The sequence below is a fragment of the Aspergillus steynii genome (genome assembly GCF_002849105.1).
Source record: "Aspergillus steynii IBT 23096 chromosome Unknown P170scaffold_3, whole genome shotgun sequence".
NCBI lineage: Eukaryota > Fungi > Ascomycota > Eurotiomycetes > Eurotiales > Aspergillaceae > Aspergillus > Aspergillus steynii.
The window spans coordinates 1,222,435-1,245,336 of NW_020194400.1; the positions used below are offsets into that span (position 1 = coordinate 1,222,435).

Consider the following 22,902-nt stretch of genomic DNA (forward strand, 5'->3'; position numbering starts at 1 on the left):
GCCAATTATCGACCCTCGAATCCGTGGAGATTGGCTCCTTTGCAATCCCTTGCACCGAGTGGAAGAAGGCTTATAAAGCCCGGCCGCCACTTCCTGAGAATAAAACACGTATCCCTCTTCGAATTCTACCTGGTGGCTGATACCAAGGCAGAACTGGCGCGTGGTTATTGGCTGGGTAATCTGAGATGAATCCTTTGTGAGTTTGACTTCCGGAGCAAAGGATCCAGCTACGGTGGATGGCGATTGGAATTAGCCAAGACGAGATGTTTTATTGTTTGGCTTGGAGGGATGGAGGCTCTATCTGGGGGGCGCCTATCGGACATATGGCGAGCAGTGATAATGGAGGTTAGTATAGTATACTTTATTGAGATGATTCTTTTAGAGCACGTCATAAGAAGCATGTTGAGAAATAACGATGGATATAGTATTGTTATCTGAAAACGTACTGTGTGTCACAGGGAACAAGAATCCTTAAAGGAAATAGGTAATCTTTAATCTATATAAGATCCCCTTCATGCGGTCAAGCAATCATCATTTATAGCTTCGTTCTTCTAAAAGAAACTCCGTAATAGAAGTTATAACTGGGATAGCCTCTTAGACCTCAAAATCCCCCAACTTACGAAAATCCAAAGCATAAAGCATAATTACAAAGGCCAAAACACAGTCGTATATACTTTTACTCCTACACAACCGCAGTCTGTAATAACTAAAGATAATAACCCGCGAGAGTAGTCCCCGTCTCATCCTTAGGAAAGGCGGTCTCCAAATGATTGGGCCAGACACATTTCATAGTATTGGCCCTTCAAGTGCTGCAGCTGGTCATGAGTCCCTCGCTCAATGATCTTGCCATCGGAAAACACAAGGATCATGTCTGCATGACGAATGGTGCTCAGTCGATGTGCAACGGCAATCGTGGTCCGCCAGGACGCAGCCCGGTCGAGTGCGTTCTGTACCAACTTCTCGCTCTGCGTGTCTAGGGCCGATGTTGCCTCGTCGAGGAGCAGGAGACGGGGCTTGCGGATCAATGAACGGGCAATCGCAATGCGCTGGCGCTGCCCGCCTGAGAACTGCAGACCCTCAGAACCGCACGACGTGCTCAGGCCTTCGGGAAGGGATGAGATGAAGTCAAAGGCAGCGGCCTCTCGGCAAGCGTCGAGGATCTCTTCGTCCGTGGGCTCGTACTGCAGGCCAAGTAAAATATTGTCGCGAATAGATCCATTGTAAAGAGTAGGGTGCTGCTGTACGAGCGACATGCTAGCTCGATAAAGGCGAGGGGATAATGTGGTAATATTCACGTCCCCCATAGTGATGCACCCAGATGTGGGATCGTAGAAGCGCTCAAGGAGTGCGATAAGGGTGCTTTTCCCGCATCCTGACGCCCCAACACATGCGGTATACGACCCGGGGGTAATCTGGACAAAGAGAAATTCTCAATTAGCTTCGGCCTGCTAGCCACCCCATATGGTGCACTACAATAAATACGCACTGTCATATTTATGCCATTGAGGACAGGGGAGGCTTCCCGCCGCTTGTATCGAAACATCACATCCTTCACTTGAAGGTCTCCGTTCCCTGGTGGTCCGGTGTCAAAGTTGTCTCCATTTTCGCTGATACTCGCCTTCAGCGTGCGTAACCACAGGACATAGTTGGCAGCCACATGGGCTGTTGCCAGGGTAGCTAAAAGCGCAAAGATCTGCCCAGCAGCCTGTCCTCCAAACAACACCGAAAGAAAAACCACGAAGAACTGCGTATTCGAGTATTCCCCACTCGCGATCAACCGGGAGCCATACCAGAATCCAAGAGCCATGAGCAGATAGTCAAGTGACTGGGACAAGGCATATCCCAGTGAAGCCCAAGTGATGGTTTTCAGCGCGGATTTGGCAATATGATCTAGCGATGCGTCATATTCGCTGCAAATTTGTTTTTCGAGGGTTAGTGATGCCAACGTTCGAATGGATGTCACGGCCTCTGTCGCAAGAGCAGCGCTTTCGGTGAACCGCTCGCTCGTGTCTCGCTCGAACCTTCACTCGAGCCAAGTTCGAGCAATCCCGGATCCGACCAGAACCGGCATCCCGGCAAAGACGACGACGAGGCCGAGCTTCCAGCCGTATGCGATGGCTAGGATGCAGGAAGCGAAGATGTTGGTCATGCAAACAAGTAGAACAAATTGACCTTGCGCGATCAAGTCCTGGATCGCGTTCGGCATAGACGACAGCTTGGATGTCAGGGAGCCTGAAGAATTTTCTGGCTCATCAAAGAAGTCCAAGTCGAGATTCAAGACGCGTTGGAACATCTCAAGTCGGTATCTGTGGGTGATCTTCTGTCCAACCTGAATGCTCCGCATGTTAGCTGCAGTGAGCGAAGCAATATATTGGTGTACATACCACATTTCCCACCCATCCAATAACCAGATATGCTCCCATGTTGATTAAAGCAAAAATAAAAAACATAAGAGCAAAAAAGTTGGCTGTATGCCTTCGTGAGAAAACTGCGGATGTAAAAATCGGTGGCTCACTTACCGTCGCCTTGGGCCGCCTGAGGGGGCAATGCAAATACATTTATTAGTCGAGAATAAATGATTGCCTGGGCTGGGTACGATCCACCTGCAATAAGACACGCAAAAACCAACAATGCCATCCAATGATAGACATCCTTCTGCTCTCGGATCATGATAAACAAACATTTGAACAGGGAGTAATTGATTGCATGGGATGTGTTGTGATCAGGTTCAGATATATCAAGTGAAGATCGGGACATAGTAATCTCTGGTAATTTGGAGGCCATGTCGTTCTGCCCCTGGTCATCGTTCCCTTCGAAGACACCATCCAGTGGGCCCTCAGCGACATCGCCGAGGTCCTGGGCTTGAACCAAAGCCGCGTACTGACCATTAAGGGCAAGCAGTTCGTTATGTGTACCCTGCTCCACTACTTCGCCGTGTGAGATGACGACGATATTATCTGCAGACTGGATTGTGGATAGTTTGTGTGCAATTATGAGGGTGGTCTTATTGACCGATACTTTGTTGAGGGCCTCTTGTACAATGCCTTCAGATCGGGGGTCTGAGGCACATTAGTAAATCTTGATAGGAGAATGGACACAGAAATAGAAAAAGTCTCACCTAAGGCGCTAGTTGCTTCATCCAGTAGCAATATCTGCGGGTCAGAAATCACGCTACGAGCAATGACCAAGCGCTGTTTCTGGCCACCGCTGAGCATCGAAGCTCGCTCGCCCACTTGTGTTTGATAACCCTGCGGAAGTTTTTCAATGAAATCATGCGCGTTACTTAACCGGCATGCGTCTTGTACGAGTTTCATCTTTTGCTCCAGCGGCAGTTCTAGCTGCGATCCAACAAGACCTTTCGCGATATTCTCAAATACCGTGCCACGAAATAGTATAGGCTCCTGCTGGACGATTCTAATCTGACTTCGGAGCCACTTTATATTATAATCAGCAATATTGCGGTTGTCCAGCAGGATCTCGCCAGAGTCTGGCAAGTACCAACGTTCAAGCAAACCGACAATAGTGGATTTCCCGCATCCGCTGGCACCAACCAAGGCTGTGGTTTTTCCTGCAGGTATAGAAAGATTCAAGCCACGTAGAGCCGGAGCTGACGGTCGTGAGGGGTATGCGAAGGCCAAATTTCGAACTTCAAGATTACCCTCGCATGTGGAAGGGCATTCGCCTTCTTCCGAGAGAGGGTCTACTTTGGACTCTCTGTCAATGGTCTCGAAGAGTTCGGCGGCGGCGGCTGAAGCGTTGGTAATAACACCGAGCTGCGGTGCAACCACGGACATGGAGGAGGCCCCGATGTTTATAGAGAGTATAACAGTGAGAACTGTACCGACGTTGCCAATCTCCCCACTCGCAAACATACGAAACCCTTGCCAGAAGGCGAGAGCAGTGCCGCCGTACATGGAAAAATAGAACACTGCGTTGGCTAAGCCAATGTTGGGAGACTTCTTGTTGCTCAACTTCCTCGCGTCTATAAGAAACTGATCGTACTGTTTGATCAATTTCTCTTGGGCCCAAAAGGCATGCACGGTTTTGACCGAACTTAGGACCTGCTGGGCCAAGACTGCGGCCTGCGAATGTATTCGCACAATTCGAATTTCGAAGCCAATATCGATGGTGATGCTGACGATGGCAACTATTACGATGGCAGGGATAATGCAGGCAGTGATGAGGGCGAGCTTCCATTGGACAACGAGGGCCACAATGAAAGCAGAAAAAAACATAGAGATGGCCTGCACCAATATCGCCAGCTTCTCTGCGATACCTTGGTTGATTCGAATTCCATCTAGATGAATCAGCAAAAGGACGAAACATCAGGGATGTATGTCATGGGTTGGAATCAGGACAATGGCTCACTCGTCGTTACTTGAGAGGAAGGGGATCCGTTGGCCATATCATTATCGAACCTCTCGACCTCTTGTCGCAACAGAGTAGCCAAAAAGGTCCTGCGGATAGTCCGAGTCACTCGTACTGCTGCGATCGAGACAGTTTCGGTGGCTATGTACGAGATGATAAAGCGGCCGATAAATAAGTAGACGAACCAGAGCGTGAACGTGTCGACTTTGTGACTGAAAGATTGCGGACTGTCCAGGCCGGAAGAGCCAGACCCCGGACCAGATGCGTACTCGGTGAAATCGGAAGTGAAATTCCCAAATATGATTGTCATCAATGGAAGGGAAGCGCCTGATACAATTGCCGCGGTCAAACCAATCCCGTAGAGAAGGATGTCGAGGCGGTCACAGAAGGTGAAAATGCGCTACGGGGAGAAAGCACAAGTTAGTTGTCTAGACCCAAGACAAAGAAAAATCCCACGACATGGGAAGACACCGCACAAAGAAATTTTTGAGCCCACCCGGCGCCTTGGGTTGAGGTTCTGACTGCGCATGAGTACGGTTGGCATCATTTATATCTGCGCTTGTGTTCGAGTCGGCCACGTTTGGGTCTGGTGGGCATGATTCCTTTTCAGCTTCTGTGACGTTCTTGGTAATCGGGGGCAAAGGCCCAGCAGTACCAACATGGCGATTGGGAAATTGAGGGGAATCGTGCTCCAGGGAATAGAGCTTCTCACCATCTACCCCCGCCATTAAAAGAGGTCAAACTGCGGTAGTTGTGTGGTGTAGAGTTGAGGAAGCGAATTTCTCGCCTTGATGTGGATCGCAACGCACGGCGGAGGGGGGCGAGAGGTGAAAAAGCAGGCATGATTCAACTACCAGTAGGCGCAATGCTAGCTTCATCCGATTCCAGGTCACATCGAGCCAGACGGCACCAGTGATCGTATCACAAGTGAAATTTTACTAGCGGGGTCCAGCCTAAGACAAGACAAGGTAGGTGGCTTCCCTCGTGGATCCGAGTCCCTGGACCCTTGTCGATCTTGTAAATTACTCCGTAGAGAAAAGGAAACCAGTGTCCCCCAAGAGTAAGATGGTACATGAGTATGACTGGGATTTGGCTTTGTTAGAGTATGATCGCGCACGCTCAAATTTGCTTAGAGGAAGTGGATAGGCCACTTTCCATGGCTGCTTGGGGAATCACGATAAATCTCAATGCTTCAAAATCTACTTGCTGTCAATACCACGGAAATACGCCGAACGTCTCTAGTTAGGCAGGGGTTGATTCTTGTTCTTACTAGCTCATGCATTAGTTGGCGGACCGTTGCAACCACCGAGATGGTCTAGAGGCACTACGCAGTATATAGTTACATGTACATAATCTTCGTAATGATGGCTTTACACCCCTGGCGTTATCTGTTCAATGTACAGAAGTACGCCAGTTTTCGCAACAAACTGGTGTATAAGAATTTCAACATAAAATCTTAACTCGTCAAATTATCATCAAGCCCAAGATCATAATTCTCACCCTCAACAAATATTAGAAAAGCAAAATCACGGTATAGCTCTTCTACAGTTTATGCTACGCAAATAGAAAAACTGCAATAGGGATGATTACCTTGTGGGTCGACTCTCTTAGAAATCGAAATTGAAAATGGGGGAATGGTTTCCTGTATCATGAGGACATTCCAGGTGATGCATAGAGACTTGAACAAATTGAAATATTCCATGTATAGTGATATGGATTGTGATCAAGGTTCAGGATACGGGATGCTTTGTGGTGATGCCACCCATTCTCTTTGTTCTAACCCGCCCACAGACCAGCCCACCACAGCTCATGGCATGCCTCCCACCAACGGGTCTTGATTCTCAATCTCTACCGTCTTCTCTTCCGTTGCTCTACTGTACAGAATCTCTATATGCCGTCCTCCAAGCATCAGCCTCGACAACGAAACCGTCACACGTTTCATCCTCCTCCCTTGTTTTGGGCGAAACTTACGAAGCTGTGGTTAACCAAGAGCGCGTTACGAGAAGCTGACCGACGATACCACCTCCTGTCCTCAAACCAGAGTAGCTCGTCTCCTCGCCCTCACATCTTTGCTCCTGATTTCTTGCGCAACTGCTCGGCTACTTGTTTACAAGAGATCAGAAAGCTTTCCCGTCGTGGAGGGCCAGACCTCTCGGGCATCAGAAACGTGGGTTATCGCTAGCTGTTTCTCGACAAAATGGACGCATAACATACTAACTCTTGCTTCTAGTATCCCGCACCAGCCCACTTCAGCCAGGACTCAATGGATCCTACCGACTCCAGCTTGGAGCGGTCAACTCAAAAGACTGGAAATACGACGGTCTACGATCCACACTTTGAAAGCCATCTGTACGACCACGGGATTTTCATGCCCAATTCCACCTATCCAGACGGGACCAAGCCTTGTACAGCGGAGAACATCGCCGAGATCCAAAGACGGTTACGAGCGCCTCGCCCGTCCCTCGCATTGTCCGAAGATTCCCTGCAGAGGGAATTTGGCGAATTCACCCTCCTGAATGACAGCACCTCCGACGAGCAGCTTGTGATCAAGAAAATCCTCCCGATCCTCGACGGGCCGCAACAACAATCGTCGTCCTTCCACGATGGCGGCAATCACCCCTTCAAGAACCTGGCGCCGCTCACGGACGGCACCCTCGCCAACGCCAAACCTGATATCTACCACGGCGCGCCGCCTCACCAGCTGCATCCTCGTGTCCGGGAACAGCTCAGTGATCAGATCATCCCCACCCGCCAGGGCAACCGTCCCATCACGCCCAATTTCTTCGTCGAGGCAAAGGGCCACTGCGGCTCGCCACCCGTGCTGAAACGTCAGGCCTTGTACGATAGCGCTCTGGGCGCCCGAGCGATGCATGCCCTCCAGCAATATGGCAGCAACAGCAGCAACCGGCCACAGGATGACGACGATTGCTCCGATCCTGCGCCTGCTCCTGCTCTTGGCCCTGCCCAGGATTCCACTCGCGATAACCACGCCTACACGATCGCTTCTACCTTCCAAGACGGAACGCTGGGCATCTACGCGACCCATCCGACCCGGAACCCGAGCAATCTCGACCCTGGCGCAGGCCGTCAGACGGATTATGTGATGACCCGGGTCGGGCATTACTCCTTGATCGGGAGTCCGGAATCCTACCAACAGGGTCTGAGGGCGTATCGCAACAGCCGGGACCTGGCGAAGGAATATCGGGACGGGTTTATCAGGCAGGCGAACGAGCGACATGAAGCTGTCCGGTAGGCTCTCATGGTGTTTGTTGGATAGATACATGGGTGATTGAGACGGTCTGATCATCTGAATCAGATAGAATGAAATAGAACCCTAACCAGATACTGCAACTAGACGTTTGTGCAGGAATCAGCATTCCACTGACAGGCAAAACTCTTTCCGATGATTATTAAAAGACGTGAGTAGTTAATTAATTTGTGTCGTCAATCGTCATTACCATAGAACGTCTCACCTGTGACAGCCATCGCCAGATCTCGAGCGAGCACCTCTAGTTCAGGCACCAATTATTCCAGAATACAGAATAATCTACTTATAAATTGATGGCGCCGGGGCAAGTTCCTTGATGTAAATTCAATCTTTAAGATAACCACAGCCCATTTAAAAATAGCAAATGAAGTATCCATAATGGTAACATGAAAGGACTTATTTATACCCATATGGACTTGGTTTTCTCGCCGGATCGAAGGCTTTCCCTTGCCGTTTTTGTGCTCACCCCTCGCTTTTTACCTACTGGATATCTGCGTTTGATTTCTTGGTCATTTTGGAGCACTAGAAATTGCATAAAGACCTTCCTTTATATTGAATCGGTGGAGATCACGTAATTCAGCGCTTTAGTCATCCCAGCCAAGCCCTCGAACCGCCACATGAAATTGTTCGTCAGGTACAACAAACGTGAAAAGTGTTCAAGAGGCACATCGACCTGGTGAATGAAGGTCCGAGATCAGAAAAATTGCCCTCCATAACACTATCATGAGTATGAACCGTGCAGGCGGATTTATTTCGGAAGAATCCACCCTGTCGGAGCGCACAAGTCATGTCCGGTCGCCGTTACCCACTAGAGTCAGAAGCGCCTGTGAAAGATGTCGCCATCATAAATATCGGGTAAATCCATCCTGCTCTGGCATGATCCACACGGTCCTTGTGATATGTACTGAGCAATTGCATGGCCATAGTGTGACCCTTTCCGGCCGTGTTCTCAGTGTAGCCGAGCCAACGTTCCCTGCCGACCCCACAGGGTAACTTCGTGGAGGTAAGCAGTAAACCCGCATGGCCCCAAGTTACAGGCAGCTGACATTCAGATTGTAGGCGCATCAAGACCAAAAGGAATCCTAGGGGGGTTCAACAGGAGAGCGAGCTCTCGTTGGAGGCACCTGCCCAGCAATCGCGGGATGGAGATCATGATGGGGCTCTACCCACACGAGCGCTTCGGGACGATAGCGAATCTAACGTTTCCACAGGCAGGGACATCCCCTCACCATCTCTCAGCTACGGTGAAGCGGAATCTGCAATGGGAATTGCTCGAAGAATATGTGAGCTTGGTAGCCACCGCATTGATGAGCAAGCCACCTTCGCCATTCCCGGTTACCAGGCTGCCGGCATGAGAGCGCCTCGTTCGAACCCTGCAGCAACCGGTCAACGCATGCCCATATCTTCAATCCTGGGCCAACGTTTTCCATCGATGAACCTTGTGCACGGTCTGCTTGAAGATTACTTTGATTCCGTACATTGGTTCTCCCTCGCCATATATGAGCCAAAGTTCCGCCGGAGACTCCACTCCATTGCAGATGGCTCGGCATATCCATCCCAAAGACCGTTTCTCCTCCTTCTAGCGGTCATCCTGGGAATGGCCGCCTGGTATCGATCCCAGAGGAGCGGTGCTGATGTGGCACATCACAGCGAAGATTGGAAAAAGTGGAGTACAGACTTGTTGAATCTCGTCCAGTCAAACTTGGTGGAATTGATGGATGAACCGTCCGTCACTGCGACCCAGACATGCATCCTTCTAGGGTCGCACCATGTCTACCACGGTCGTCCGAATCTCTCCTTTTCGTTACTGGGGACAACCATCAAAATGGCTCAGTCTTTAGGATTACAACGGCAACTCCCGCATGGCGAATTCGACGACATCGAGGAGAGCAAGAGAGTCTGGTGGACGATCTACACGTGGGACAGGTTCGCTTCGATCACCTATGGCCGGCCATTGGGAATCAACGACAAGGATTGCAATCTTCAAATGCCAGCGGATGTACTTGAGAACTCGAGGTTTCTCACACCCCCGCTTGAAAACCATACGATATGCTTTTCCACCTACCAGCGAGAGCTGAACCAGCTTTACTTGATTGCCTCACCAGCCCTCGAGGCTATCTTTGGCTCACGCACCTTTGGAACTTCGGATCAGTTGGCTGGCGACTCATACTACGCATTGGTTAAGCACACCACTAAGGATCTTCAGAAATGGCGCCACTGTTTACCGCCACATCTGACTCTGGATCTCAAGAAAGATATCCCGGCCAATAATGAGCCAAGCCGGAGGGCATATGCGTTACAGGCTCTATCATTACAGCTGACTTACGACAACCTTCTTATTGTACTCCATCGACCTTTGCTAGCCCGGCAAGTGGACCATCTATCCACTGTAAATAACAGACCACGGGGGGAGACCGGAGCGAACTCTCCCGCTTATTATTCTCCCGCGGACCTTTCGAGCAGTCACTCTAACGTATACTCCGACGGTGCACGCTCCACGGCCCGGACCACCAGTCCTGAGATATGGATGGACGCTGCGGCGAGGACTTCGCGGATCACCGAACTGCCCGACCTTGCTCGTCTCGCCGCGGAAAGCCATCTTGTCGCTTTCCTTGCCATCAATTTATTCAACGCTGCGGTTGTGCTGGCTGTGGTGGCGCTTTCGGAGCCCCTATCGGATGCAGCACAAGAGATCAAGCGCACTATTACTCGGATCCTACGTCTTCAGCAATGGATTGGGGAGCGGTCCGCCCTGTCGAAACAGAGCACCGTTGTCCTAAAGAACGTCGTTGCCATGCTCCTTCGGCGCGAATCAGAAGTTATGCTCATCCCCATCTCTGGAGCAAGCCAGCCACTCGGCCATCAGACTCGAGTTGACTCTTCGTCCATGTCTGTGGAAGACGCTCTTCGATTGCCGTTTGACGTGACGTTGGACTCCAGCACTTCGTTGACGGAAATGGAAAGAGGGACAGATACCGGCAGAGCCCATCGCCTGAATGAAAGCTTGGTTTCTGTCCAATGTGGTGAGGCAGCCTACCTCCGGGGTGAAATACCGCATGCAGGCGTTTGCTAACACTCACTTGTCTTAACTCTAGCCTTAGATCCGGGTGCTGATTGCTCTCGAGGTCATCAGCCATTCGAGGAAAGCGCACAGCCACATGGCACATCTCACCTGCCCGCGGACGATTGGAATTGCACGGGCGATTTCCGAAGTGGTCCGGCGGACGGTGCTTACGAGCAAACTGACGGCGGGCTGTATTGGTTATGGGACATGACATGGAATGGACTGGACAGGTGATTCGGCGGTCCATCTCGATATCGTCTTTAAAGCACCTTGTACCAGGTCATAAAGGTATACATGCTGTATGCACAATCTAGATCATAGTAGATATAACATTCATCCACCCCCGGGTGTCCCCAACGCCTATGATGGTTGCTAATCGATAAATTCAAATTCATAAGTGCGCCGGATATGCTTTGAGTGCACCGTCGTCGAATCCGGGGCCATATATCACGGACTTGATTCCCCGGCGGGCAGCCACATTCTTAAACGCATCCTCCGCCTCCGAGAAGGCGAACTCGTGGGTAATGAGACCCTCGAGGCTGATACGCCGCGACTTCAGCAGCCCAATCGCCAGCTGAAAGTCCCCCGGTCCGTAGCGAAAGCTCCCCTTGAACGCGATCTCCTTGTCGCAGATCTGGCCCACAGGGATGGACAGATTCGACTTCCCCAACCCGACCTGCACAAAGGTCCCGCCGTGCGCGAGGGCCAGGATGCCGCAGTTTACGCATGGCTCGGCGCCACTCGCGTCCAGAACAATGTCCACCCCGGACTGCAACCCAGCACCTGCCAGTAAGTCCGCTGCGTTCGTGTCGGCGGACTCGGCGCTCATCTGGTACGTATGCGTGGCGCCATACCTCCGCGCAGAATCCAGTCGACTCGGGACGACGTCCACGGATATCACCGTGGACGCGCCAAAGGCAGCCGCAACGGCGCAGCAAAGCAGACCGACTGGGCCCGCTCCAAAGATAGCCACGGATCTCTGCTCCATGGGGCCCGCCCGTAGGCATCCATGGACTGCCACACCCAGGGGCTCGATCAGGGTAGCGTCACGCAGCGACACCTGTGGTGGCAGCTTGTAGCAGCACTCCACGGGCGCACAGTAGTAGGTGGCCAGCGTTCCATCATGCGGGGGCGTAGCAGCGAAGCGGACGGACTGGCACAGGTTATAGCGTCCCCCGCGGCAGTGGTGGCAGGTATTGCAGGTGGCCCCGGGCTCCAGCGCAACGCGATCGCCTGGGACGAATCCCTCAACACCACTGCCGCACTTCACCACGATCCCCGACGACTCGTGTCCTAGAATAATGGGCCTGTCGACCACATATCGCCCGATCGCGCCGTGTTGCCAGTAATGGACCTGCGCGGCACAGCTTCGTCAGTTTCATTGCCTCCACATCGCAGGATGTCGTTTGAGTGGACTCACATCTGATCCGCAGAGACCGGTGGCGGCGATTCGAACTAGGATGTCGCGGTCTGATCGAAGGGTAGGTATGCTGCGTTCCTCGAAGGTAAATGAACCCCCGGGATGTAGTACAAAGGCCTGGTTGGCAGACTGGGATTGAATCAGTGGATTGGACGCTGAGGACAGACTTGGGAGCGGAACGAACCTGGTCAGTGGCTTGAGTATCCATGTCCTGTTGTTGTTTCGTTCATGGAGCGCGGATTGGACATTGGTGCAGGATTTTATAGGTATGTACCAGAGTGAAAGGTGAGTTCCATCTTGTTGACAGTCCAGCTACATCCAGGCGGATCCGATGGAGTTTGGACTCTCCGAATTCCGATATCGCACCTCCGAAAGGCCTGATATCACATTTTAACGTGGGTCGACGAGGTCTAAGACAGTACCTTTCCGGCCAGGTGTAAGTTGAATCATCTAGATTCACCGTGGTGCATATGGTCGATCATTCGGGGGTTGAATCGGCCAAAACATCAGAGGAATGCCGGAACACTCATTGGTAGATATTCTCGCATGCTCCACCAGGGCCGCTGGCGTGGGGGTTTTTTTGCCATCGGAACCGATGCTGTGGGAACTTCGACGTTCGGAACCGTCAGGTCCCGCCGGGTCGGCCTGAAAGACTTCGGATCCTTAATGAGTACCTAGTGAATCTGGAGACGCGGGGGTCGTGACCGTGCCAGTTCTGGTTCCACTTCCCCATAGTCCCTCTGCACCTGGGGGATGGAAATTCTCCTTGTTTATGGCCAAAAGCTGGGGTAGAAATAGAGCCACCCCCCTCTGCTCCGAGGATGGGATGGACATAAAATGGTTATTCTGGCTGTGTCTGCAACCGCAACGTCGTTTTCATCTCGCTTGATCAATATCCTTCCGGCGCCATCGTCTCCAGAATGCCAACCTCCGGCGGGTCGGTCAAAGATAGGCCCAATGCTGCGGTTGAATCCCATACGGCGCAGCTGAGCTGGCTGGAGAGAAAGATGAAGCCCAAGTCGGTCAGTAGACGGTATCCCTTCAAAGGCGCACCTCTACTCTGGGCCACCTCTGCGTTTGGAGGGCTGGGAGATGCGCTTTTCGGGTACAATTCTGGTGAAGCAGCCCAGGTCACCCAACCTACTGAGCCACTCTGACTGTTTTAGGCATCATGTCCGGCTTGCTGGTCAACCCGGTATTTGTGTCCCGCTTCTTCAGCGACTATGGAGGAGCTGACGGGTCAACCTCGTCAGTGGACCCCTCTATCACAGGCATATCCGTTGCCTGCCTGCAGGCGTCGGCGGCGGCCGGCGCACTCATCGCAGGCCGAGTCGGGGACATGGTGGGCCGGAAGAAGTGCGTCCGCATTGGCGCTTTCATCTACTTTTTCAGCTCCTTCATTCAGATGTTTGTGCCTGGGTTTGCGGCCTTCGTGGTGGGTCGGACCATTCAGGGGCTGGGGGTGGGATTCCTCTCCATGACGGTGCCCATCATCCAGACGGAGATCGCCGCTCCCCATCGCCGGGGACTCATGGTCGGGATTGAGTACACATCCCAGATCGCCGGATATATGCTTTCCTGTTGGGCAGACTACGGCTTCTACTTCCTCCTGCCAAGTGATATGTCCTGGAGAGGTCCTTTCATCATCCAGATTGTTCTGTCCTTCATCTTACTGAGCATGTCCTTCTTCCTCCCGGAAACACCGCGGTGGCTGGCAATGAATGGGTTCATGCAGGAAAGCTTGCAAACAGTGGCGGACCTCCACTCCGATGGTGACACCGAGGCGGAGCATGTTCGGCGGGTTTTCCTGGAGATAAAAGAAGCCGTTATCTATGAAGCTAACCTAGGGAAATCCTCGTGGGGGGTAGGCTCGCTCTTTTGTCTGTGTCAAGCATATTTCCGAGCACGGCTAATGTGAGACGTTCAGGAAATGTTCACGCGATATCGTAAACGAACGATTGTTGGTGTTACAGTGCAAATGTTCGCACAGATCAACGGAATCAACATCATCTCCTTCTACCTCCCTAGCACCCTCGCAACCGCTGGATTTGACGAGCCCAAATCGCTGCTATACACGGCCGCAAATTCGATTCCTTACACCGCTGCAACCATCGTCACATGGTGGCTAGCGGACAGATGGGGCCGGAAGCCTCTGCTCATTCTTGGGGGTGAGTTTTCTTCGGTGGTCTTCCCAAGCAGAAATCGGGGGATTGAGACTGACTCGTGGAACACCAACAAACAGGTCTTGTCATGGCGGTACTGCTCAGCATTGTCTGTTCCTTCACCGAGGCCGATCTTGACATCCAACTCAAAGCCAAGGGGCAGTATGCCTTTGTGATGCTGTACAACATCGTCTACGGATTCACCTGGGGCCCGATGCCGTGGCTTCTACCGGCCGAGATCTTCCCACTCCGGGGCCGCAGCAAAGGCATGGCGTTGGCCACCGCAAGTAACTGGGTCTTCAATTTCGTCATTGGCATGGTGTCTCCAGTGGCTTTTTCGGGCATCCACGGCTTCTTCTACCTGGTTATTGGGGGGTTCTGTCTCACCTCCGCATGCCTGGTACACTTTTACTACGTGGAGACGGCAAACCACAGCCTGGAGGAGATTGCGATCGCATTTGGGGACCAGGCATTTGCGGACAACGATGCGGACGTCATGGAAGTTGCCGACGCGAAGAGTGAAACTGGAGAATTCCGAGTGTGACGGAAGGCTGTTTATTGCGCTATTGCATAGCCATTTGCGCAGCCTCTTCATGATGTTGAAAATCAGCAACAGGACTCCAGTTAATTACCATCCTGCCAAGCCCTCCACAGTAGCTCCCTGTGCACGTGACCGGCCACTGATCCCGCCCTGAGGACCTGAGCGCTCATTAACAGGGAAAGTCCCAGTAGGATAGACAGTCAAGTGTGTATAGGGACATATAGAGAAGCAAGTAGTGGTTTTGCTATTCACCCAGGTACTATCTTCGACAGGGAAGGGTGTCCACGTGATATAACAGGCCGGCACCCGCTCCTCCGCCAGAAATATATACAGGATTCGACCGCCTCCGATCGTGAGGATGTTGATCTCTTAGGGAGGTTGACCTTAGATTTAGATAAAGATGGATGTACTTCGCAGGGTGTCCATTATTACCGTGATCTTGGTAGTTACATATATATAGCAAGGGCTCTACGAGACTAAAGGACTCGCACATCACCCACAGCTACTACATCTTGAAAATGGATACTACATAGTCGACAAGATCTACACGAACCTCCAAAATACCAGGCAGACAGGCAAGTTAAGCTTGAACCCCATGAGCACGAATACGAAGGCAAAACAATCGACGAATCAAGAACATTCATGTCTTGGAGAAAAAAAGTGGTATTAGAACATCGCATGTCCATCCCCTCACAAGATCCCAAACATCCCGTCAGATAGATGGAGATGACGAAATCAAGTGACGGTCTAGACATGTTTAGAAAACCCGCCCCGGAGAGATTGACTTCAGTTATTAAAAAGAAAAATCCAACTAAGGAGCCCTTTTAGAACATAAAATCCACGTCTCCAGAGGGGGGTACTTCATTGCTCATGGCTTCATACATCCCAAACCAACAGCCTGCTTGCCCTTAATAGTGGACGAAAGTTTTAAGGGGAAAGAAAAAAAACAAAAAGTGAACAGGGTGTAAAAAAAAAATTGGAAAATAAAATGGTTATTTCTTTCCTCTCATTTGTTCTCTCTCTCCTTGCAATGTTTTTTTGTTCCCTTCCCTTTTTTCGAACATTTAAACAAGCTCACGGTTTTAAAATGTTTTGATTTTTATCTGAATCTATGCCCGCGACATGACACCCCAAGCACGGATCTTGTTGTCAGTGTAACCAGCGAACAGAGTCTGGCCGTCAGCGCTCCAGGCCAGAGAGACACACTCGGGCTCACGGCTCTTCTTGCCCTTCTCGATGTACTCGGGCTTGAGCTCGTCGACCTTGCTCTTCTTCTCGAGGTCGAAGATGGTGATGCTGGTCGTGGTGGCAGCGCAGAGCCAGTAGCGGTTGGGGGAGAAGACAAGGGCGTGGATCTCGTCACCAGCGTGGAGGGAGTAGAGGTGCTTGGACTCGTTGAGGTCCCAGAGCATGGTGGTGCCGTCCTTACCACCGGAGGCGCAGAGGGAGCCATCGGGGGAGATGGTGACGGCGTTGATGTTGCCGGTGTGACCGATGTGGTCGGTCTGGAGGCGGCAGGAGGCGAGCTCCCAAACCTGTTGAGAATTGGTTAGTTTGGTCCTTTTCATTCTCATTTCATTTCATTTGGTAGAAACGGTGATCAACAAAATTGCAGTTTGTTTGGTGTCCATCAGGCATTGGGTGATTGTTTGTCTCATGGCCATAAGGCTCTGAAGTAGCAAATACGTAGATATGCAAACATCTTCTGGAAATTCAAAACAAATCTCGGCCTCGCTTCGAGTGCACGAGTTGGAGGGGGGGGGGGGGGGGGGGGGGGGTGACGAATTGTAACAAGGAAAATTCCTGCATACCTTCACAAGCTTGTCCCAGCCGGAGGAGACAATGACGGGGTTCTGGGGGTTGGGGCTGAAGCGCACGCAGGAAACCCAGTCGGTGTGGCCCTTGTCGGTGATGGTGTACTTGCAGTCACCGAGGGTGTTCCACAGCTTGATGGTGCGGTCACGGGAACCGGAGACAATCTGGCGGTTGTCGGCGGAGAAGGAAACGGAGAGGACATCGTTGGTGTGGCCAACGAAGGTACGGGTGGTCTCGCCGGTGGAGAGCTCCCACAGACGGAGGGACTTATCCCACGAGGCGGACAGAGCGTAGGCACCGTCGGAGGAGATGACCTAGAAAAACCAAAACCCACACGGTCAGCCGGAAAATTCTTCTCCCATCATTTGTTTGATGTTCTCTCGTAACCCAGCTTTCGCAAGTGGTTTTCCTCGAATCTCAAAGGGGAAGGTTCGCAAGACATACACAGTCCGAGACGATGTGGGAGTGACCCTCGAGGCTGCGCTTGGGGTAACCGTAGGCCTGGTCGTCGCGGGTGAGGTTCCAGATGATCAGAGACTTGTCGCGACTGCCAGACAGCAGCATGTTGGGGCTAGAATCGAGAGAAAGAGAGACATGTCAGAAAACCCAAGTCCATATGAACGAATATATTGCATGTCATCCAGCGAAATCCAGCCCATGTTCAAGGAAATTTTTTCTTCATCATCACAAGAATTTTTCTTGACATGTTCCTATTTCGGTATGGACTTCATCGTGAAATTGCAGGTGCCGGAATTTCCCTTACTTCTCCAGAGAGGTGGCAAGGGAAGTAACCCAGCCATTGTGGCCCTCGAGGGTGCCGCGAAGGACCAGCTGCTCAGCCATGTTCGGAGTCTGGGAGACGATGGAAGGGGACCGCGAGAGGAGAGAGGAGGATGAACGCGGGCGGAGCAATTGTCGTTGACTCTGGGCTGGGGATAAAATCACAGCGTTCGATGGAGGAGCTCAGCCAAACCCTAACCTACTTTGCCGGCGCCCGCTTGTTGTGGAATCACGTGGCGGGAAGCCCTAACAAGCGAGTCACGTGTTACAACGCTCTCCTTCTCGTAGTTTACATACGGAGTCGCAAAGCACGGGCTTTCCCTTGATTCTGTTTCAGATTGGGCATACAGTACGGAACCCGGTATATCACTGTGTCTATTGCTTCATACTATCTTTGAGGCTATTCCATCAGTGTTCTTCGCACCTCGACGGCGCCTGGAGACCAATACAACAGACATCATAATCGACCAAATGCAGTACTGATATGCATCCAATGATATCATTAGCGATGTATACCTCTACCTTGACTATCAAACCCTCATTCCTTAACAAACAGCAATCCAAGAAATCTTTTATATACCAAGTACAATCAAACAATGTAACACATAATATACAACATCCAACAACTATACAGCAACACCAATCCTATATTCCCAATCAAGAATCAAACACCTGCACATTCGGCATCCGCCCCAACCCACTCCCCCCGGTCTTCTTATTCTTCGCCGCATGGAACCCAGTGGCACTGTTATCCTGCACATGGGCCCTCAGCAGAGTCAAGATCTCCGAGTCGGCCCATCGTGTCGGAACGGGCCGGTATGCAGCCTTGAAGGCGCCGACTGTCTGCGTCCACTCACCGCTCTTGGCCCCGGTGCGCTTCCACGTCTCCGTCGGCGTGTCCGATGCCACGCCTTCGGCCTCCTCCGGCGCATCCTGCGTCGCCCAGTAGTAGATGTCCCAGTCGTTCTCGTCCAGGAACCGGTCGAACTCCTGGAGCTGCGCCTTGTCCATCTTGCTGAGGTAGACGTCCGCGAAGGTCGAAAGCAGGAGGTCCGATTCGAGGATGCCGCGCTTGCGACTCTGGTCTGGATTTTGTAGCTGTTAGCGTCTTGCTCGTTTTCGTCACAGCCCGCGAAGAAAGCGCGGTTAAGTCCGGACAAAGGGCAAAGGGTAAAAGGTAAAAGGCGAAGGTCAAGGAGAACTAACAGAGTAATCTCGCCCTCATCGTGGCCAGATCCTCTCCCGTCCGTTTCAGCGGCTCAACCTTAAAAGTAATCCCCTCCATCTCGCCGACCCCCAGCTCCGGCTTCTGCGCCCCGGGCTGCTGCCGACCGCCGGTGAAGTGCTCGACCTTGCCCGGGTACGGGTCCGCGGGTCTGTAGTTTGGATCGACCGAGTTCAGCATCTCGGGGGGCGCAGGCTTCTCGCCGACCTTGGGGTAGTCCTTGGTCATGGTGGAGGTGGAGTGGGGGACGAATTGGTTAGGGGGCTTGGAGGTCTGGTTCTCGCGATGCTGGGCGGTCGTCGAGGCTGCGCTCGAGTCTCGTTCGCTGCCATCTTTTGCGCGGATTGCCGAGATGCCGAAGGAGCGACGGGGGAGGAGAGTCGTGGTCCGGATTGACGACGCGGAGGGGCGCAGGATGGTGTGCATGAATCGTGGGGCTGACATGGTGACTTTTCCCTGGTGGTTTTTGGTCTTGGGATATTGGGAAATCTGGGGAGAGGAGGGAAGGCGAGACTAGAGCTGGGGAATGGCGAATAGTTAAGCTGTCGGAGCCGATGAATAATTGACGGGATTGACATCATCCGGAGGTAAACTGTTTGCGGTGTTTGCATGGACCAACCAAGCTATGCGGATTTCAAAGATGAACTTCAGTAGTTCTGGAGAATTGCAATCAGTTTGACGCCATTTTTTCTTAATATTTGGTATTTCATCCCTCCTCTAGCTCGGGATTGGAAAATTCTCCTTGGTCCATCAAAACAGGTGTCTAAATCGGTGAATACCCTCAAACCGTCCTACATACTATACATCGCTAAATATCATACCCATTCTCGGTATATAATTCATAGGATCATAAGTATTCAAACAGTGTAGCGTGAGATACATCCGAGACTACATAAGGTCGAAAGAAGACCAACTCAACTCGGCGTAAAATGCATTGTAGAACTCCGTATTTTGTCATGAAGAAATGAAAACAAAGAAGCAACAAACAGCATCAAGCCGCCTTCTTCTTCTTCCTCCAACCGACAGAAACCACGAACGAGAAAGGAAAAGTCTAGATTAGATGAGATGCTTGGATCTGGAGAAATAAAGCCGTTAGTTGCGATTTTCTCATCCCAAATGAACCGGATAGGACAGAAAAGAAGACATACCTGAAGTAAGCCCTCAGATAAACGACCTGCCAAGCACCCAGTCCAACCAGCATGCCCATCGTTCCGAACGCAAACCACTTGACACGCTCGTTGGTGCTCTCGTTGGTATCGCGCAGCTTCTGCTCACGGGCCCGCAGGTACTCCATCTCGCTGACCACCTCGGCGACCATCTCCTCCATGCGACGGAGATCGGTCTCGATGGGCTTGAGCTTCTCGTGGGCCTGGATGCTGGACCAGTCACGGGCGTCGGCGCCGATGTCGACGTCGAGTTCGACGGACCGGTAGGGGTTGGACACGCCCTCTGCGAGAACCGTTAGATATGAACGTCCCGGAAAGAGCAGACGAGGAAAGACAGCTCCGAGGGCGTCTCGGATGCCATTGTCAAAGGGGACAACTTACGTCGGGTGGTAAGCTGGTTGTCGAAGCACACGTCGAAGGAAGTGTCCTGGGGAGGAGTGAAGGTCTGGCGAGTCTCTCCGACGATGTTCCTGGGGCGACCGTGTTCGTTGCCCAAGGAATCCTTGATCTATATCCGACAAGAAGATGTGTTAGCGAAAAGAAAATAAAAATAAAAATAAAGAACACCAAGAGCTTCATCATCCAACGCCGATCCCAGAAAACAAAACAACCAACAACCAACACCACTCCAATTCCACCCCCAGCACATAACCATCCAGGCGAAATCACCCTCACATACCTGCATGTTAACCTCCTGGCCATCACCCTTGGTACCGCTCACAATGGCAGTCACCACGACCAGCTGGTCCTTGTGGGCGAAGTTGCGTATACATCGCTCATTCTTGCCGCTAACGGCGGAGAGGTCGAAGTGCAGAGCAGACGAGAGCTGGACCAGACACAGGAACAAAAGACCGAGGACGGACCTCATTGTGAACGCAGACCCCATGGTCGAGTGGTGAATTGTCGCGGCGGTCGACACTGGTGTTCTGGGGGATTGATTATATGGGACAGCGGCCCATTGATGCCACGCCGCGCTCAAGGGGATCTTCCCGGTGCGCCCGGAGGATCGTTGTTCCGGCCAACTTGGGCCACGCGTTTTCAGATAGATTGGTTGGATGCATGGAGTGGTGGACACATGTTCAGAAACCAGAATATTTACTTTGACTTGGGTTTTCTATTTGGTGAACAAATATGGTAGAGTCAAGAGAATTCATTGTGGACAGATATACTAGTCCGTCCGGGCCTAATCCGGCAATATGAAAATAGAGTCACCAACAAACAAATCCCCGTAGAAAGCCGCCAATTTATCCCATGGTATTGATAGAAGAAAAAAGAGGAAAGGTAAACACACTCGGTGTATTACCACTTTTGATATCGAAAATCAGAACAAACAATTCCAGCGCGAGTAATCCCCCAGGAAAAAAAAGTCACAAAATGGAGTATAGGAGAAGATGAAAAAAAAAAAAAAAGGTAACCAAGCCTATACGGCCACATCCAATATAAGAGATCCAAAAAGAATTAAAAACAGGGAGACGGGAGTATCACTCAGGGATATAAACACAAAAGGAGTTCGTCATACGGCTCAGAACGCTTTCAAAGGACACACATATCATCGCCAGCATATAGCAATTTCGTGTTCGCAACGTGTCAAAACAGGAAGGAGATCTCAAACGAATGAGTCAAAAGGAGAGAGGAAAAGGGAAAAAAAGAATGTAATGATTCGTAAAAGTCCGTCAGACTTCAACCTTCTTTCGACGCACAAACAGACGAGAGAAGCCACTGCCTGATTCCTTGGTCTTGCTCTTAGGACCAGGTGGTGGGGTGCGAGTAACAGGAGGCTCGGGAGGACCAGTGCTTCTCAGGAAATCAGCCAGTGCACTGGTCTCTGTTTGCCGCTCGGAAACGGAGGGCAGGTTGTAAGAGTTCGACCTCGTTCCATTCCGCTCCATGCCAACCTTGGTAGTGTAGTTTGCGGCAGGAGGGTTGACAGGTGTTGGCTGTGGGCGGAGGGAGTTTTTAGAGGATTTCGCGGAGAGAATTCGCGCCTTCATGGAGGATGCACCACCGGAGGGGGCTTTCGCAGGTGGTACGTTCATGCTGAACGGTTGCGGAGGCCCACTTGTATCGGGTGGCGGAGGAGCACTAGCCAAGAAATCCATCAGGCTCTCCTCCTCGCGCTTGGGAGGCTTTGGACCTTCCAAGAGCTCCTCAAGATCCTCGTCGTCATCGGAATCGATGGCGTAAGGGTCAGGCACCCGACGCTGTTTCCGTGCGGGGCGAGGGTCGTCAGATACACCGACAGGCTCCGGTGCCACCTTAGGAGGTGGTCTAGGAGCGCTCGTGGGCGCTGGGGCCCGGTTTGAAGAGTCCAACAGGCCCGTGCGAGAACCCACCGAAGTCACAGACTTCGTAGCAAAGGATTCATCCTGTGTGCTAATGATCGACGGGGCATGGTTTTCTGAGTAACTGTGCTCGAAAGACTGCAGGTCGTCCGAATCCATAGTATCACGGAAAGGGGCAACAGTGCGTGGGATGCGACGAGCTCCAGCAGTCGGAGGGCCCTCCCGAATGAAGTCAATCAGATCGGAGCTTTGATCTCCCTTGGGAGCTATGGCCGGGCGGGCTTGCAGTCGGGGAGTGGGAGGAGCAGCATGAGCACTGCGACCGGAGTTTGAAAGAGAGCTTGGGGGTCGAGAGAACTTCTTTGAGAAGTCCGCCGCATCAGAAAACCGGCGGATGCGGGACTTCATGGTGTTGGGACTTGGAGGTCCGTTGGGTTTGATCGAGTTGGCGAAATCGCGAGCCGATCCGATACTGGCCTTATTCTCACGAGACGGTCCTGCATTCGGTCTCGATGGCGGCAGGCTCATGTTCGAAGTCTGGAGAGGTTTGTATTTGGCCTGGTCGGAGGATTTGGTTTTGAATATCGATGGGAGATTCGCTGGACCTTTCGCGGTGCTGGAAGTTCCAGGCCGGGGGGAGGTAGGGGGAGTAGTGTTTTTCAAGAAATCCGCCAAATCAGCGGTGCTAGATCGCTGATTTTGCCACCGCGGAGAATCAGGTTCCTAATCAAGTCACCATCCAGGCACCAAAAGTCAAAATCTCCAAACAAATCAAGTAGGGGAAGACTCAATGGCGAGAAGAAAAAAACGT

The 22,902-nt window shown here is 51.8% G+C and overlaps 6 protein-coding genes across 6 annotated transcripts; 3 read left to right on the forward strand and 3 right to left on the reverse strand.

Annotated features, from left to right (window-relative positions):
- Positions 1-679: 679 nt before the first annotated feature.
- On the reverse strand, positions 680-4,912 carry P170DRAFT_492047 (putative ABC transporter; the record flags this gene model as incomplete). The annotated part of the gene is made up of 8 exons (XM_024854027.1): positions 680-1,412; positions 1,487-2,014; positions 2,060-2,329; positions 2,385-2,467; positions 2,520-3,059; positions 3,119-4,297; positions 4,369-4,768; positions 4,865-4,912. The coding sequence occupies 8 exons, from the start codon at positions 4,910-4,912 to the stop codon at positions 747-749; spliced, it is 3,714 nt and encodes a 1,237-aa protein (XP_024705608.1). The 3' UTR covers positions 680-746.
- A 1,347-nt stretch (positions 4,913-6,259) lies between these two features.
- P170DRAFT_445640 (uncharacterized protein) lies at positions 6,260-8,285 on the forward strand (the record flags this gene model as incomplete). Its single annotated transcript, XM_024850728.1, has 3 exons — positions 6,260-6,535; positions 6,599-7,617; positions 8,225-8,285. The coding sequence occupies 3 exons, from the start codon at positions 6,260-6,262 to the stop codon at positions 8,283-8,285; spliced, it is 1,356 nt and encodes a 451-aa protein (XP_024705609.1).
- An 80-nt stretch (positions 8,286-8,365) lies between these two features.
- P170DRAFT_492059 (Zn(II)2Cys6 transcription factor) lies at positions 8,366-10,900 on the forward strand (the record flags this gene model as incomplete). Its single annotated transcript, XM_024854028.1, has 3 exons — positions 8,366-8,491; positions 8,563-8,639; positions 8,696-10,900. The coding sequence occupies 3 exons, from the start codon at positions 8,366-8,368 to the stop codon at positions 10,707-10,709; spliced, it is 2,217 nt and encodes a 738-aa protein (XP_024705610.1). The 3' UTR covers positions 10,710-10,900.
- A 32-nt stretch (positions 10,901-10,932) lies between these two features.
- Positions 10,933-12,615, reverse strand: P170DRAFT_435505 (NAD(P)-dependent alcohol dehydrogenase). The gene is made up of 3 exons (XM_024848950.1): positions 12,305-12,615; positions 12,121-12,249; positions 10,933-12,054 (listed from the first exon to the last, which is right to left on the reverse strand). The coding sequence occupies exons 1-3, from the start codon at positions 12,326-12,328 to the stop codon at positions 11,092-11,094; spliced, it is 1,116 nt and encodes a 371-aa protein (XP_024705611.1). The 5' UTR covers positions 12,329-12,615; the 3' UTR covers positions 10,933-11,091.
- A 134-nt stretch (positions 12,616-12,749) lies between these two features.
- P170DRAFT_435506 (sugar porter family MFS transporter) lies at positions 12,750-14,922 on the forward strand. Its single transcript, XM_024848951.1, has 4 exons — positions 12,750-13,236; positions 13,287-13,984; positions 14,048-14,288; positions 14,363-14,922. Exons 1-4 carry the CDS (start codon positions 13,041-13,043, stop codon positions 14,824-14,826), a joined length of 1,599 nt encoding a protein of 532 aa, XP_024705612.1. The 5' UTR covers positions 12,750-13,040; the 3' UTR covers positions 14,827-14,922.
- A 527-nt stretch (positions 14,923-15,449) lies between these two features.
- Positions 15,450-20,749, reverse strand: P170DRAFT_454871 (40S ribosomal RACK1 domain-containing protein). The gene is made up of 10 exons (XM_024851482.1): positions 20,489-20,749; positions 20,191-20,317; positions 19,792-20,092; positions 19,041-19,185; positions 18,625-18,931; positions 18,091-18,503; positions 17,402-17,490; positions 17,083-17,209; positions 16,635-16,952; positions 15,450-16,358 (listed from the first exon to the last, which is right to left on the reverse strand). Exons 1-10 carry the CDS (start codon positions 20,693-20,695, stop codon positions 15,933-15,935), a joined length of 2,460 nt encoding a protein of 819 aa, XP_024705613.1. The 5' UTR covers positions 20,696-20,749; the 3' UTR covers positions 15,450-15,932.
- Between the last annotated feature and the right edge of the window lie 2,153 nt (positions 20,750-22,902).